General features: G+C 36.7%; 1 protein-coding gene across 1 annotated transcript; it reads left to right on the top strand.

The window, feature by feature from the left end:
• The first annotated feature begins 7,393 nt into the window (after positions 1-7,393).
• Positions 7,394-17,059, top strand: LOC120126117. Its single transcript, XM_039144400.1, has 4 exons — positions 7,394-7,447; positions 10,903-11,102; positions 14,730-14,809; positions 15,639-17,059. Exons 1-4 carry the CDS (start codon positions 7,394-7,396, stop codon positions 17,057-17,059), a joined length of 1,755 nt encoding a protein of 584 aa, XP_039000331.1.
• Positions 17,060-17,267: the final 208 nt, after the last annotated feature.

Genomic DNA, 17,267 nt, shown 5'->3' with positions numbered 1-17,267 from the left:
AAGCTGCCAGTAGACAGTACCCTGATGAGGAATTGTCAAAGTATGGTTCGATCTTTTGATGGAACAGAAAGAGAAGTGTTAGGCAAGATTGATATTCCTTTGACTATTGGTCCAGCGACATTTGAAGTGGAGTTTCTTGTGATGGACATCAAGCCTACATACAACTGCTTATTGGGAAGACACTGGATTCATCAGGCTGGGGCAATTCATCAACTTTACACCAGAGGCTAAAGTTCGTATTTGATGGAAGGCTGGTATGCATTCATGCGGAAGAAGACATTATTGCTTCAGTTCCTGCAGCCCCATATGTTGAAGTGGAAGAATAAGCTATTGAATGTCCTTTCAGATCGTTTGACAATGCCACGTTTGTGGCCGAAGGCAAGAAAATCTCAGAGCCTAGATCGTCATACTGCATCAAAACGGGGCACAAACTGACCCTTGGAAGAGGGACCAAAGGTAGCCAAAGGCTAGAACGTCAGTTGTAAGGACCAGTTGGGCCAAATTACCCTATTGCTAAAAGAGACAGGTTTGGTTTAGGGTATCAACAAACTTTGAAGGAAAAATAGAAGGGCATCAAGAGGAATCGGGAATTGAGAGAGGCAAGATTGACTGGTGAAGACCCAAGTTGGGGACCCATGACCTTCCCGCCATTGAGCAGCATTTTCACATCAGCAGGGCATGTGTTTCAAAGGACTTCAAGAAGTGGTAAAGTGATGATTGAGAATGCCTTGGAGGATTTTGGCATTAATGTTGTAACCAATGAGGAGTTTGAAGGAATGAGAGCTACAGGTGTCTATCCTGTACCCCCAGGCTTTGTGTTGAACAACTGGACTATGGAGGAATCGCCCTTAGTTTACAAATCTTTTGCATAGTAGCGCACTAGAACTTTTCCCTATTGTTCGTACCCTGGGGCAATAGGGGATCTAATGTAAAGGGTTAAGCTGTGTGTTTTTACTTGCTTTCAATAAAGGATGCATTTCATTAGTCCAAAATGGAAAACACTCTCCCATGCATTTCATTTTTGGTTGTATAATGTATGTATTATTTCTTTCTATTTATTTGTATGGGAAAAGATTCTTCCATATATATATATGTATATATATCTTCGCTTCCGTTATTCTTTCAGGAACTCAGATATCAATGATACAAATGCTAATGACTCTGACCCGGAGATTGATTTCGAGATGCCCATGTGTCAAGGAGAAATCGAAGGTTGTGATGACGATGAGTGATGTGAACTACCTTTGGAATTACTGAAGAGGGTGGAACAAGAAGATAAACAGATTTGGCCTCACGAAGAGCTTACAGAGATCTAGAATTTGGGTACGGATGAGGATAAAAGAAGTAAAGATTGGTACCACCCTGTGTGCAGAATGAAGGCAGAGCTTGATAGAATTACTTCCAGAATTCAAGGATGTATTTGCTTAGTCGTACACGGATATGCCATTTCTGGGCACAAAATTGGTGGTCCATAAACTACGATAAAGCCTGATTGCAAGCCTATACAACGGACGCTGAGAAGAATGAGACCAGAGATGCTGCTTAAAATAAAAGAAGAAGTGAAGAAACAATTTGATGTCGGGTTTCTCACAGTGGCCAAATATCCTGAGTGGGTGCTGAATATTGTCCTAGTGCCAAAGAGGGATGAGAAAGTTTGAATGTGTGTCGACTACAGAGATCTCTACAGAGCAAGTCCAAAGGATAATTTTCCTTTGCCACATATAGACACTTTAGTGGATGATACTGCTGGAAATTCTTTGTTATCATTTATGGATGGTTTCTCTAGCCACAATCAAATTAAAGTACACTCTGAAGATATGAACGACGCTTGTCACTAATGGGAATACTTGCATTGTCTGAAAGATTAGCCAGTTGGAAAATCCTGTTGTCCGAATTTGATATCCAGTATGTAAGCCAGAAAGCGGTTGGAGGGAGCGCCATAGTAGAATTCATTGCAAGTAGGGCTTCCGAAGAATATGAACCGTTGAATTTTGATTTCCCGACTGATGATTTAATGGCTATCTTGGTGGAAGAAACAATTGCATCCACCGGGAGATACTAAAGATGGACTTTGATGGCTTCAAACGCCTTGGGGCATGGGATTACAACAATCTTGGTCTCACTATATGAAGCATTATCATTTTACCAGTCGGCTCAATTTTGATTGTACAAACAATATGGCCGAGTATTAAGCTTGTGTCATGGGCCTTAGAGCTGCCATTGAACTCAAGGTAAAAATGCCCAAGGTATATGGCGATTCAGCTCTCGTAATCTACCAACTCAGAGGAGAATGGGAAACGAAAGTCCCAAACCATGGAATATCGTAAATTAGTCTTGGAACTTATTGAAGAATTTGAAGAAATGACTTTCAATTACCTCCCCAGAGAAGAAAATCAAATGACAGATGCTTTGGCTACTCTGACAGCAGCCTTTAAGATGAATGTGCATGCAAATATGATACCTATTGAGATGAAGGCTTATGATTATCCAGCCCCACTGCTTTAACGTTGAAGAAAAGGAAGATGGGAGACTCAATACTATGATATCTTACAATATATAAGGTATCAAAGTTATCCCAAACAGGCGACCGAGAATGACAAAAGAGCCATTAGAAGAATGACAGCAGGGTATGTGTTCAATGTTGAGACCCCGAAGAAGCATGGATCAGATCCTATTAAGGTGTGTGGACTCTAAAGAAGCTAAATCATTCTTGAAGAAATTCATGAAGGAGTATGTGGTACCCACGCTAATGAATTTATGGAGATAGAATGCACACCCCTCCTCATCAGTTGCATATACTGACAATTCTGTGGTCGTTGGCTATGTGGGGCATGGATGATGGACTCTGACAATGCCTTGAACTTAAACAACAAGATGATGGACTATGTCTGTGAGCAATTCAAGATAAAGCATCATAATTCCACTATCTATCGCCTAAAGATGATTGGGCAGTGGAGGCGGCTAATATGAACATTAAGAGGCTTATAGAGAAGATGACTGAAACTTATAAAGATTGGCATGAGAAGTTGCCATTTGCTCTGTTTTCCTATCGGACTTCTGTACGGACGTCAACTGGGGCAACTCCGTTTTTTCTCTAGTTTATGGGATGGAAGCTGTCCTCCCTATTTGAAGTGGAAACTCCCTCACTTCGGGTTTTGTCAGAAGTGAAGCTAAATGAGGCAGAGTGGGTACAGGCCAGTTATGACCAATTGGATTTGATTGAAGAAAAGAGATTGAAAGCTATTTGCCATGGTCAGATGTACCAGAAGCGGATGATACGAGCACATGGTAAGAAAGTTCACCCTCAAGAAGTCCACGAAAGGGATCTGATGCTCAGGAGAATATTGCTCGTTCCAAAAGATTTCCGAGGGAATTGGATGCCCAAGTGGAAAATACCTATGTTGTCAAGAAAACCTTTTGGGGAGCTCTAGTCTTGATTGAGATGGATGAGTTCAATTACCTTATTCAGTGAACTCCGAACGCAGCTAAGAAGGGTTTTGCTTGAAGATGAAAAAAAGAAAAAAAAATGAAAAATGAAAAAATATAAAAAATGAAAAAAATGAAAAAAATAAATGAAAAAATAAATGAAAAAAATGAAAAAATAAATAAAACAAAAACAAATAAAAGGGGGGTTCAAGATGCAAACTTGAAAAAGATATCTTGAAACCAAAGGAGGTCAAGTTGAAAACCCGTAGAGGCGGCTTAAGTTTTAAATTCAGAATTCATGCACGGTGGAGGTTCTGAATTATTTTTGGAAGAGGAAAGAGCTTATGACGTGAGTAGTAACAACGACAGTTGGTGATCAGGATTGAGACTAAAGATTAATGAGTCTCTATGAAAGCAACCAAAGGAGAAATTGAATGCACATGAGATTCAATACTAGTTTACGGCATCTAATAATGGGAGATTTTGGGGTTCAAAAGTAGCTTTGCACTCTTAGGTGTCATCACAATTTTGGAGTTCCTTTTGATCGAAGCTACGCTCGGGTTTCTAATGGCGTGCCAGTTCAAAGGCATTTGTGTTATTGATATTTGAATACGCCTATCCTTTGTTCTTTTTCCAGTTAAAAGTTTTCCATATAGTTGCTAAAAATTCTTTGCATTTATAAATAAGTATATTTTTCCTTTTCAATTCCCCTTTACAAGCATTTGATTTTGAAAAAGTTAAAACATAGCTTAGCTTGTGGTACATGAGATCATTTTGTATTGTTATGCAAAAGATGTTGAAAAGACAGGTATTCTGAAGCTAACATTGGTTTTAGCATGTATGTTTGTATGGTTATGGGAAGCAGAAACCTTGGGATTCATAGAAAATTCTAGCCATTAATAGTTGGCCCAAAGAGAATGTCATTCATCAAGAAGTTGGTCATGGGTAATGGCAGGCTTCAAGAATGAGAGAAGTCAAAGTTATGTCAAGCCGAGAGATATGATTTTGAGATTGTTAACTGGGGTGAACAGGTCAAATGTTCGGTGCCCAAGACGAAATCGAGGTCCATCAAATCAAGGAGACGATGTTCCTTCGAAGAAGAAATGTGTTGAATTGAATAATTGCATACATTTAGGCATGAATAGGATCATGACATTGCATGATGACTTAAATGTCTACAGGTTTCCCCATGATAGTGGAGGATTGAATATTGAAGCATCAAGATGAGGATGACTAGTTTTGAAATCCTAAAAAGAATGATGACAACAATTGAGCCAAAGTAGATTCACATATCTAAGGGCTTCCAGACAAGTTTTCATGATGAAGATGAATTTTCAGAAAATTTCTCGAACTCAGAATTTTTGAGTTGGATATTTTCGAGCATACATTAATGATTGATGTTTGATTTTCAGGTTCAACCTTCGAAGCGAATCAAACTCAAGCCTTCACAAAAGAGTAGTGAAGTAAATCTCTATAAGCCTTCACAAGGAGGTAGTGAAGCAACATAAGATTGTTCGAGTTCTACTCCCTAAAGAAAATAGGGCGGACCCGTAGGAAGATTATTGTTCGAGTTCTACTCCCTGAAGAAATAGGGTGGACCCGTAAGAAGATTATTGTTCGAGTTCTTACTCCCTGAAGAAATAGAGAGCGATCCCGTAGGAAGATTATTGTTCGAGTTTTACTCCCTGAAGAAAAAGAGAGCGGGCCCGTAGGAAGATTATTGTTCGAGTTCTTACTCCCTGAAGAAAAAGAGAGCGAACCCGTAGGAAGATTATTGTTCAAGTTCTACTCCCTGAAGAAATAGAGAGCGGACCCGTAGGAAGATTATTGTTCGAGTTCTTACTCCCTGAAGAAAAAGAGAATGGACCCGTAGGAAGATTATTGTTCGAGTTCTACTCCCTGAAGAAATAGAGAGCGGACCCGTAGGAAGATTATTGTTCGAGTTCTTACTCCCTGAAGAAAAAGAGAGCGGACCCGTAGGAAGATTATTGTTCGAGTTCTTACTCCCTGAAGAAAAAAGAGCGGACTCGTATGAAGATTATTGTTCGAGTTCTACTCCCTGAAGAAATAGAGAGCGGACCCGTAGGAAGATTTTGTTCGAGTTCTTACTCCCTGAAGAAAAAGAGAGCAGACCCGTAGAAAGATTATTGTTCGAGTTCTACTCCCTGAAGAAATAGAGAGCGGACCCGTAGGAAGATTATTGTTTGAGTTCTTACTCCCTGAAGAAAAAGAGAGCGGACCCGTAGGAAGATTATTGTTTGAGTTCTACTCCATGAATAAATAGATAGCGGACCCGTAGGAAGATTATTGTTCTAGTTCTACTCCCTGAAGAAAGAGAGAGCGGACCCGTAGGAAGATGATTGTTCGAGTTCTACTCCTTGAAGGAAGAGAGAGAAGACCCGTAGGAAGATGATTGTTCGAGTTCTACTCCCTGAAGAAAAGAGAGAGCGAGCCCTTAGGAAGAAGAATGTTCGAGTTCTACTCCCTGAAGAAAGAGGAAGTGAACTCGTTGGCCAAAGATTTTTCAAATCTCACTTACCGTGAAGGAAGATTGGAGCAGATCCCTTCCCAAGTTCCCAATCGAGGAAGAAATTAGACAAAAACGCGCTGTCGTTTTTTATCTTTACCCTATTCTTGTTAACACAAGAATGCGCAAAGAGGGGCAGCTGTAGACACTCGTTTTGTCCAGGGTTCTCATTCGAGTTTTTACTCCAGTTTATTTATATACTACTAATTAGTATCATTACCATGTTTTGCATGTGTTTATCCATTTAGGTTGTTTTTAGTTTATTACCATGTATGTTTAATTATGTAGGGTGTTTAATAAATATACATATATATATATCTATGATATGTTTAATAAAATTGCACTAAATAAACGTTTTTATGATTACAGACCCAAATGAAAAAACAGATTACAACAGGCTTGAACCAAGCCCGAACTCAACAGCCCAGAATTCAAGCCCAATAAAAAAAGACTAAAAGAGCAGCCCAATATTGTAGCCCGTTGAGGAAACCCTAGACCAATTAGGGTTCCTTATCACCAACTTCCATGCGTCGCTGAGCCTCCTCCGTTGGATCTGGTTTCACGATCCAACGGTCTCTAGATGTCCGTGATCCCGAGCCAGCTACAACTCACGTGAAACCACAACCCTGCTGCCAGATCACACACGCCCAACCGGACAACAGCTCAGCCCCCACTGCTACCGCCCTGCTCTCGCTCCAGAGCCCCTGTAAACACACCAAACGAGAGCAAAAACAGAAAAGAACAAAACTAGAAAGAAATCTATCAATTAGAAATAACGAAAGAAAAGAAGGAGAAAGAAAACTCTCAGTCATCAGCAACAGGGAAGAACAGAAAATAGAAAGAAAACAGAAATCAACCAGAAATCAACAGGAAGAAAAACCATTTCAAAAAAACCTTAGATATCCACTTTCAATCCATCAGTAACCAAAAAAGGGACGAGAGCGAAGAAACTCACCTTTAAGTACTCACTGCCATTGTTAAGAGTCCAAAACCCGCTGTAAGAAGGTAAAACCCTTCACCTTCTATTGTTTCCCAGCCATGCATGACCGTTTTGGGTCTCGGGTTCAGGGGTTTTGTTGGGTTATGGGTAGGACCGTCTAGGTGGGGTTTGGGTGATGGTTTGACTTCTCATCGGAGTCCTCTAGGGAGGGGAAAGGTCACGGTGGTCGTGGTTTTGTAAGAGTATTAGAGGGTAAAGCCGGCTGAGAGGTTCTGTTAGGGGGGTTTTCGGTAAGTCTGGTGTTAGTCTCGTGATGGGGTTGAAGTTTTCTGGTGGGGGTTAGTCTCGGTCTTAGACGGTGGCCGTGGAGATCTTTGGGTTTTCAGACGGTGGTGGCTTTGGTTTTTAGGGTTGCTGAGAGAGTTTGAGAAGAGTAGTGAGGGGTTATCTAGTTTAGGCTTGTTTTGGGTTGACCAGTTGGTCTAGGTGGTTATCGGGTAATGGGGCCACCGAGGACTGGTGGCCAGCCGGTGGCGTTGAGTGGTGAGGGCGAAGTCTCGTTGAACTAGGTGAAGAAGCGAGAGAGAGAGAGGATGGGAGAAAACGGATGAAGCCTTTGGGGGAAAGGATTAGAAATGAATTAGGGTTAGAGATCTCACCCTAGTATCCCATATATTCGTACGCCAAAACGCGTCGTTCTAGAGGGTCAAACGGCAGTGTGTGTTGTTGTATGGGGGAGATGAACGGGTTTTAGGATATTGGGCCATTAGCTTATTTGGTCCTGTTATCTTCGTTTCATTCCAGTTTGGTCCTTGAGCCGAGCTTTGCTGCAATTTTAATTTTGTATCTTAATTTTCAGCGCATTTCATTTTAGTCCAGTTATATGTTTTGGTTATTTTCACGCAAATTTGACATTGGATGTATAATTTGAAAAACTTTCATTTCGGTCCTGGTTTGTTGTTATATTTAATTTTGAATGTGATTTGTAATTTTAATTATTTGGCAATTTAATCCTATGGCATGTCGTTTAGTTTACTGTTAGGTTTACATTTTGCATGCCTAGCTTTATTTTTTATTTTATTTCGGTCCTTCATGGCAATTTTAAATATGGATTGAGTTATTATATTACGTTTAATTTTATACGGTTTTACTTCAATGCATGTTTATTTTGTTGTATGTATGTGTAGTATAAGTGTACCTTAGCATAGGTAATATTCTAATGAATAAACATTATTTAGTCATAATTTATTTATGAAGCCCCTATACTTGTAAATATGAATGTGGTAGGTTTAATAATGTCAAAATATTAAGATATCAAAAATTCCTTTGTAAAATAGATAATTAAATGCATGTGAATGTATTATTTTAGACTCAGATGTTTGCTCGAATGTGTGGCATTATCTAATTAGTTTTTGCATGATATCCTCATTTGCATGACTCAACTTGATCACATAATTGGATTAAGGGTAATACTCTTTTAATTTAAAACTGTCAAAATGGCTTTTCTTAACTTACAGAAAAGTTATTCTTGATGATTTTAAATTACAAGGGTATCCCGACATTGTCACTAAAAATTGATATTTCACTTTAAAATTTGGGCATGAAGGAAAAGATATGTCTATTTAAATTCGTTGAGAAAAGGTCGTTAGAACTGACCTAAAGATATGGTCTCAACATTTTTAAATAATCGAATATTCTTTATCTTTCTAATGGTTTGGTAATTTTAATTTAACCTATTCATTTGCTTTTTGAATGTTAAAATGCACTTTTGTTGTTTTAAGGGATCAAAAATTAAATTAATTTCGAACTTGTAAAATTCGTTGCAAAGATATTAATTAATTGACTAGGTATCGATTTAGGGCGTTGTGGGGGTGCTAATCCTAGCATTATTTCTTTCCCATTGCAATTTGGTTTGCAAATGGTGAGGTGTGTTTCACTAATATAATATCACCGGAAGATGATAGTGTAGGTAGGGATGGACTTAGGGGACAACCGAGGTAGTTGTCATCTTTAAAAGTTTTAAATTATCAAATATTTTAGATTTTTTTATGTATTTTTTTATAATATGTTTCTTCCATCTAAAATTTAATAAGTTAGTATCTCCTAAAATTTCAGAAGTTCTCCTCTAGCATTATTCCTTTCCCATTTCACTTTGGTTTGAAAATGTGGTGTGTTTCACTAATATAATCTCATCGGAAGATGATTGTGTAGGTAGGGATGGACCCAGGCGACAATCGGGGTAGTTTTTATTTTTAAAAATTTTAAATTAACATATATTTTAGATATTCTTTTATGTATTTTGTATTAATAGTATGTTTCGTCCCTCTATAATTTTATAAGTTAGCCTCTCCTAAAATTTTAGATGTACATATATATCTATATATATATATATATATATATCTTTATGTTTTTTATATGCTATATATATATAATGTTGAGTTGAGGACTTGACTCAAACTTGAAAATCAATTCACTAATTATTAAAAAAAAATAAGTTATTCGAGTTTTATTTTATAAGCAACTCGAAATTGAAATTACGAGTTGAATCAAGTCGAATTTATGAAATTACGAGTCAAATTAAATATTTTAATATTGAATTAATTTGAAAAAATCAATTTTTTGGATCAAGATGAATTTTATTATCCATAAATAGTGTATAGGAGAAAACTCGCTGGAGTTAATTACTGCGTTTTAACCATATCAACCCACACGTACAATAATCTATTTTACAAACACCGCAACACATGAGCAAAAACATTAAATTAAGCCCGTAAACGAACCGAACACACACGAATGGAAGTATGTTTATGTTCGTTCATTTAATAAATAAACGAACACGAACATAAATGAACAATTTCTTTTTTATGTTCGTTCATTAAGGAATATAACTTGTTCATTTTCGTTCATTTAAATGATAAACGAACATAAACGAACAACACAAACAAAAAAAACAAACTTATTCGAGCACAACAAATGAATGTAAAAAAAGTAAACAACAAGAATAACAACTTAAAATTCATTAATATAACCTGCAACTTTAGAGTTAATTTGTTCGAATACAAAAAAAACATACATAAATCATAAATAAGTTATATGAACATAATAAAGTCTTAAAGTTAATTTGTTCAACAAAACAATCTTCTTAAAATCCAAACAAATTCAATAATCTCCGTAACATATTCAACTTGCCCTCTGTTTGAACATAAATGAACGAACATAAATGAACGAACATAAACGAACATATAATCGAACGTTCACGAACGTAAATGAACGAACAGACCCTTTGTTCGTGTTTGTTCATTTAATTAAACGAACGCAAAATCTTGTTCATGTTCGTTCATTTAATAAATAAACGAACTTCTCGCCGCACGATTCATGAACGGTTCGTTAAATGTTCAGCTCATTTACAGGCCTACATAAAATATATCAAAATAACTTCTAAATTTCAACCCTATTAACTTCTGGTGTTGAAATTTTTTTCTATCCAAATTAGGTTCTTAACATTATCTCATATTCAATTTCACTTCAATTGTCAGCTCTGTCACAAAAGATTACGTATCATTAGCAAGACAAAACTAAATTTTTTTTTTTTTTTAAATATTTAAATTTTTTTAAAGTATAATTTTTGAATATAACTTTTATTTGTGCATAAATGTATTTGGGAAATATTGCTTATGGGATATTAATTTAAGGGTAAATTACAAATTTGATAACTGAACTTTCATGTAATTTCTATTTACCTACCGTACTTTCAAATTTTCAATTTGTTCACTCACTTTTAATTGATCATGTTTTTGTCACTCAACCGTTAAAAAGCTAATGGTGTTATGACATGACAACCTATACAAAAACGACATCGTTTTATATCCTACAAAAAAAATAAGAGTAAATTATAAATTTGATAACTGAACTTTCATATAATTCTTAGTTCACTCACTGTACTTTCAAAATTTTCAATTTGCTCATTAACTTTATAGATTGAGTTTTTGGGTCACTATGTTGGGGTTAGACGAAAGGACAGCTGAAGGAGGTAGCGACAGTGAAAGGGAAAATTGAATGGGTTTTGGTCGGAAGAGGAGAAGACTTCAACGGTAGTGGTAGTGAGACGAATGGACGACCAGGGTGTCCGAAATCGATGGAAAGCTTTGGTTTCCCGACGACGGTTTCTCTACGACAAATGGTGAGCATCCTTGACGATCGACCACCATGGTTTTGATCGTGGTGGCTTGATACATACACCAGTACTGGAGGTGACGGTCACCGTCTAACGATGATTGGGATCAACTGCAAGACATCGAATGATTTCTTATTATTTTACAATGAACGATGAGCTTTCATCAACGGTGAAGGGTAGGGCTTCGATCGGGAGGCAACATCGATGCTGTTGGAGTTGGATGTGCGAGCCATCACTGGCCAGAGATGGGTTCGGCGATGAGGAATAGTAACGATCGTTGACAATGAGAAGTTTAATGGTAGAGTGAGCAAAATTGAAGTTTTTGAAAGTATTGTGAGTAAAATAGGGATCATATGAAAGTTTAGTTATCACATTGTAATTTACCCTGTGCGACGTTATAGCATACGTGTCTTTTAACGATTAAAAACTATTTCTCTAAGCCACATCATAACAGCATGAGAAGTTTAACGATAGAGTGACAAAAAAAATTTAATTTATAATGTTGAGTGAGAAAATTGAAAATTTTAAAAACACGGTGAGTAAAATAGGGATCATATGAAAAATTTTGGAGCTTGTCCATGGGCAAAAAAATATCAAATAATGCATCTGAAAAAAAAAACCGTGAAATAATTTGCACACAAACTTATTTACTTGAATAGGGTGAAAGCAAGTTCGAAGTTGTATCCTACTCCGTGTGAAAGAAGTGTAACACTAAAAAAGCAATGCGTCTCCCCATGAATGCTTATTTCTAATTTTATAGTACGTGTGACTCTATACACGTGATATAACAATATTGCTATCTGGAACGCTATGCTAAACACCGAGTTAATCACATGTATCAAAAAAGCTGCCCCACAACCAAGGTCGATGCAATTATGGCTCTTGCATTCGCAACAATAGGCAACCATGTATAAGACCTGGCTTCTCATTCCTTAAACACTCAAAACTCATTTGTAAACTTTGACTAGCAATGCGTCTTCGACGAGGCTGAGGCGATAAGATAGGAGCGCCATGCGTCTCCTCCACTCAAGGTTGAATACGCATTGTCTTCATGACGTCACCCAATGAGTCGCGTTCCAACTGCAGCATTCCCCATTCAGGTAAATAATATAGAATCAATTTTGTTTCAAAAAAAAAAAAAAAAACTCAACATTATTTAAAAATTTTTGCCCTTCTCCATGCGTTCCAATATGTCGACACCGTTTCTCGCTCGGGGCGGGGAAAGACCGATACCGACTTGGGGGTTTTCTTTTGAAAAGAAATTCGAAATGTGAGGAGTCGCCACCAATAATTTAAGGTGCGATTGAGATACATAAAAAACCGGATGATTTTAATAAAACATTTTATTTTTATCAAAATATTGAGTTTTAGGGTTCACAAAAATCCATAAATCAAGTTCAGGAGTTAGTTACGCGTGGGGAAGGATTAGCACCCCCACAAGCGCCCAAAAATGGGTACCTAGTTGATTACCCTATAATTAAAATCAGAAATTTTGAGTTCGATCTTTTTTTTACAGATGCAAAGTTAAAAAGGGTGTTCGAATATTAAGGTCGATAACATTCGCCCCTAGCATAAATGCGGGAGATCAACTATTGTGCCAATAATCGGACATTGCCTTAATTTCAGAAAATCATGATGCAGTTTTGAAAAAGATGTCGACCTATTTCGAGATTCACCAGCAGTCACTCCCTGAGCATACTTGCGAGAGATATACCATTATTTCCTAATAAGTGAACTTGCCTTGGGTTTTAAAAAATGCAGTCAAACAATTTATTCATCCTAATTAAACTAAGGGAAAATTAAGGTTTTTCTAGCTTAAAGTGTCGAGTTATGAAAATTAAAGAACCTAAAGGCACAAATCTAGAAATGTAGGTTCTAATACTAACCCTATTTGATTTTTAAACCAATTATTGAATCGAACAACCGAGATGGTCCCTCGAGCATTTATGTGAGGGCCGACTCGAATTATTCCCTAAATTAAGGGACTAAGTTTGAAATTAAGCAAAAAATGAAGGCTCTAAAATATTAACCTATTCAATTATGTCAATCTTAAAGTCTAATATAAGTTCGGGGACTAAAAGGTCAAAGATCTAAAATATCGAGTTCTAAAAGACTAAAAGTTTAAGGGCCTAAATAAAAAATTTCTAAAGTTAAGGACTAATTAATAACCAAATCGTAAATGTTATCTAAATTAATATATTAAAAAGGACTAAGCCTAAAGTGTTTTTTTATTATTGATAATTAATAAATTTTAAAAAGTTGAGCAATCGATTCGAGTAATTGGGCATTTTATGCGAAAATTCGACTCGAATTGCTTCTTAATTAAAATTAGGGTACCATCCTAATTTCTAGGTCCGATTTGATTTATTAGCCTAATCTAAGAACAAAATCTAAAAAAACTAATTACCAAAAACTAAGAAATACTAGCTATAATAAACACGATTAAATATATTAAATAAACTAGCACACCTCAAAGAAAAAAAAAAAGATTAATCATATAATTACAAATTACAAGATTAAGGAAATAAATTAAACGTAACAAGGGCTAAATTAAAACAAATCAAAATTTAATGGTTAAATCTAAACAAAATAAAAAAATAGTTTTAGGGATTAAAATGCAAAACAAACAGAAGTTATAAGGACCTAAAGCTAATTATACACTTTACTTAAGAAAAATAATATGTTAAACTAAAAAGGGAAAATACAAAACCAGTCCACAAAAATTAAAATAAAACTAAAAGGTCATTAAACAGGACAAAAATGTAAAAATATGCCTAACTTACAGGGACCAAACAATACTTTTACCAAAAAATATAACACGCATAAAATGGGAAAATCACAAAAACAACCCCTACAGTTGACTAACATGAAAAACACACATAAAGTAGGGGGACTAAACATTAATTAAACCAAATATTACAAAGCATAAACATAAATGGGTAAATTATGAAACATGTCCTTGTAAGTGGCTATTTTGTAAAAGCACGGGTAAGTTAGGGGGACCTAAGTGCAATTTCCCCTAACTTGTTTTTATAAACACTAACCTTTGATTTTTTCATTTGAAAAAAACAGAAATGCTTTCCCCTTCTCTCGACCGATCCACTGTCGGCTGATCTTGAACTCCTCCGGCCACCGTCCAAATAAAAAAAAACTGAAAAACGTAGATCTACGCACCTAGGACCTAACCTTGGGCTTAAAACCACCTAAAAAAACCTAAACTACCCAAAACCACCTAAACTCTTCGGCTACCCCAAACTCCGACGACACCTCTGACGACCCCAATAAGCTAGATATGTTATTCCTCTTTTAGCATTTTTACTATAAAAATTGTTAATAGTTTTTTATTAAATGTTTTTTGTTATTCGAGATGATTAGTGTTTTTGAAACAAAACTTAAAAAAAGGGTTATGGTTTTATTTCAAAATCCAAAAAGAGTCCTTTTTTATACATATTTGCATGGGTTCGAAACTATGAACACATAAAAAAGAACTATTCGAAAGCTATTGAAAATCTGGTTGTTATTACTTTGAAAAACAGGTTACAGTGTGTTTTCTTTTCCCAGAATCCAGAGAGTTTTATAGTGTTAATGCATGGCTCTTTATACCCATTACAAAGCAATTACAAAATGATTCCTATTTTGTTTATTCTTTGTTGTATTTGCAGGGGCCGCGTGAAGCTTGACGTGCATGGGTGGCTCTCTTTCGGTTGGGACAGAGAGAGGCAACAACTGATAGGGGCTGGGGGCAGCTACCCTAGGGTTTAGTTTAGACCCTAGGGTTTAGTTTAGACTCCGTCGGATTTTGGTTGGGTTTTGGGTTGGGTTATAGGTTGGGTTTGGGTGTGGTTTATTTTTGGTTTTATTTTGCAATGGGTTTTGGGGTTTATTTGGGTTTTTGAGTTCTGGTTGGGTTTGGGCTTGAGGCGCGGTTGTAAATGTGTTTGGGCATTGGTTTTTTGGTTTGTAAATAATAGTATTTATAATAATAATAATAATAAAATAATGATGATATAGGGGTAGATTTGAAAAACGGTGATTATACAATAGATTAAATAATAAATATATTTTTTAAAACTCATCCACATAACAAAATTCAATAAAGTTATTTTCTTGGGAAACTCTTTAAGAGAGAATGACTATCAACCCCCTAGACCCGACCCATACATTATGCCCAAATCTTGACGGTCACATGTTGTATTCAAAAATTCTTTCCATATTCAAAACATAGTCGAAATCTAAGAGAATAAAATATATATAACGGTAAAAATACGAAAATATCCAACAATAAGGTTCATATGGCAAACATATACATATACTGACATCGGAACATCGTATAAAACATGCCCAAAAACAAAATACTGGTAATACAAATACATATAGTAGTAAAAAAATCGTGTCACCAAAATATAACAAAACTGACATATAGAAATATACAGTGGGTATAAAAAGAAGAACGATCGATGCTCCTGATGCCAAGTCTGCTACCCTACTTTCTGGTAAAATCTAAAAAGTTAAAAATTAAAGAGTGAGCTAGAAAGCCCATTGTTCTCTTTGTGATGTATAAAAACATTTAGATAAATACTTTGGTAAAAACATCGTTCAAGCTTTGAGAAGAAGGAATGTTATCAATTTTGGTGACAGTGAACAACCAAAGGTATCCCAAAATCCATTGCCAAACCATGCTGGAGCCGGGATTAACGCAGTCGCTGAAGAGAAAGGAAAGAGGATTGTTATGGATGTTAGTGAGGTGGAATCACCCATGCTTTGGGTATGGTGCCAAATGGTTAAAGTGGGATTATTGAAGCCTAGTCTATCATGTGACCAGTATAGCAGTGAAGAGGTGTGCCACTACCATAATTGCGCAGGACACAATATACAACAGTGTCGTGATTTCTTAAAATTGGTACAAGGGATGATGGACAAGAAAGAAATCGAATTCTTCAAAGAAGTGACTAAAAAAGAAAAAGCAGAGATTTGCGCTTCTGAAGGATCATCCAAAGGGATACACAGTGTTGGTTGTCCCATCGTCATTACTCCTAAGAATCAAGTGAATGAAAGGGTAGCTCCTTCAACTCCGTTCCCATACAAAGATAATAAACAAGTGCCCTGGAGGTATGATTGTCAAATGAGAGAGGGGGCAAAACAACAAGAAGAAATAAATGAAGTAGGGCACTTGACCAGAAGTGGTAGGTTCTTTTTCAAAGAGCTAGAGAAGAAGATTGCTGCTGAAAAAGGAAAGAATGTCGATGTTCAGATAAAAGAAGACGAACTCATTATCAATGAACTGGGGTCGAAGGATGAAACAGTGGAATTCTTAAAATTTTTGAAACATAGTGAGTTCGGTGTTGTGGAACAATTGCACAAGCTGCCTGCCAGTATTTCTTTCCTATCACTTCTTTTGAGTTCAGAGGCTCATCGCAACGTCTTGATAAAAGTTTTGGACCAGACCTTTGTCTCGAAGGAGTTACCCACAGAAAAGCTGGAGCGACTAGTTGCCAAAATGCAGGCTGATAACATTCTATCTTTTTCAAAGGATGAGATCCCTTCGGGGATGATTGACAATCATAAGGCTCTACACATTACAGTTAGGTACAAAGGGCACGTTTTATCCAGAGTACTTATAAGCGATGGTTCAGCGTTAAATGTAATCCCCTTGGTGACTCTAAAAAAGCTGCCAGTGGACAGTACCCTGAAGAGGAATTGTCAAAGTATGGTTCGATCTTTTGATGGAACAGAAAGAGAAGTGTTAGGCAAGATTGATATTCCTTTGACTATTGGTCCAGCGACATTTGAAGTGGAGTTTCTTGTGATGGACATCAAGCCTACATACAACTGCTTATTGGGAAGACACTGGATTCATCAGGCTGGGGCAGTTTCATCAACTTTACACCAGAGGCTAAAGTTCGTATTTGATGGAAGGTTGGTATGCATTCATGCGGAAGAAGACATTATTGCTTCAGTTCCTGCAGCCCCATATGTTGAAGTGGAAGAATAAGCTATTGAATGTCCTTTTAGATCGTTTGACAATGCCACGTTTGTGGCCGAAGGCAAGAAAATCTCAGAGCCTAGATCGTCATACTGCATCAAAACGGGGCACAAACTGACCCTTGGAAGAGGGACCAAAGGTAGCCAAAGGCTAGGACGTCAGTTGTAAGGACCAGTTGGGCCAAATTACCCTATTGCTAAAAGAGACAGGTTTGGTT

This window comes from Hibiscus syriacus, unplaced genomic scaffold, assembly GCF_006381635.1.
Source record: "Hibiscus syriacus cultivar Baekdansim isolate YM2019G1 unplaced genomic scaffold, ASM638163v2 tig00110450_pilon, whole genome shotgun sequence".
Lineage (NCBI taxonomy): Eukaryota > Viridiplantae > Streptophyta > Magnoliopsida > Malvales > Malvaceae > Hibiscus > Hibiscus syriacus.
The sequence above is the reverse complement of the archived record's forward strand: the minus strand, read 5'-3'. Positions and strand labels throughout refer to the sequence as shown.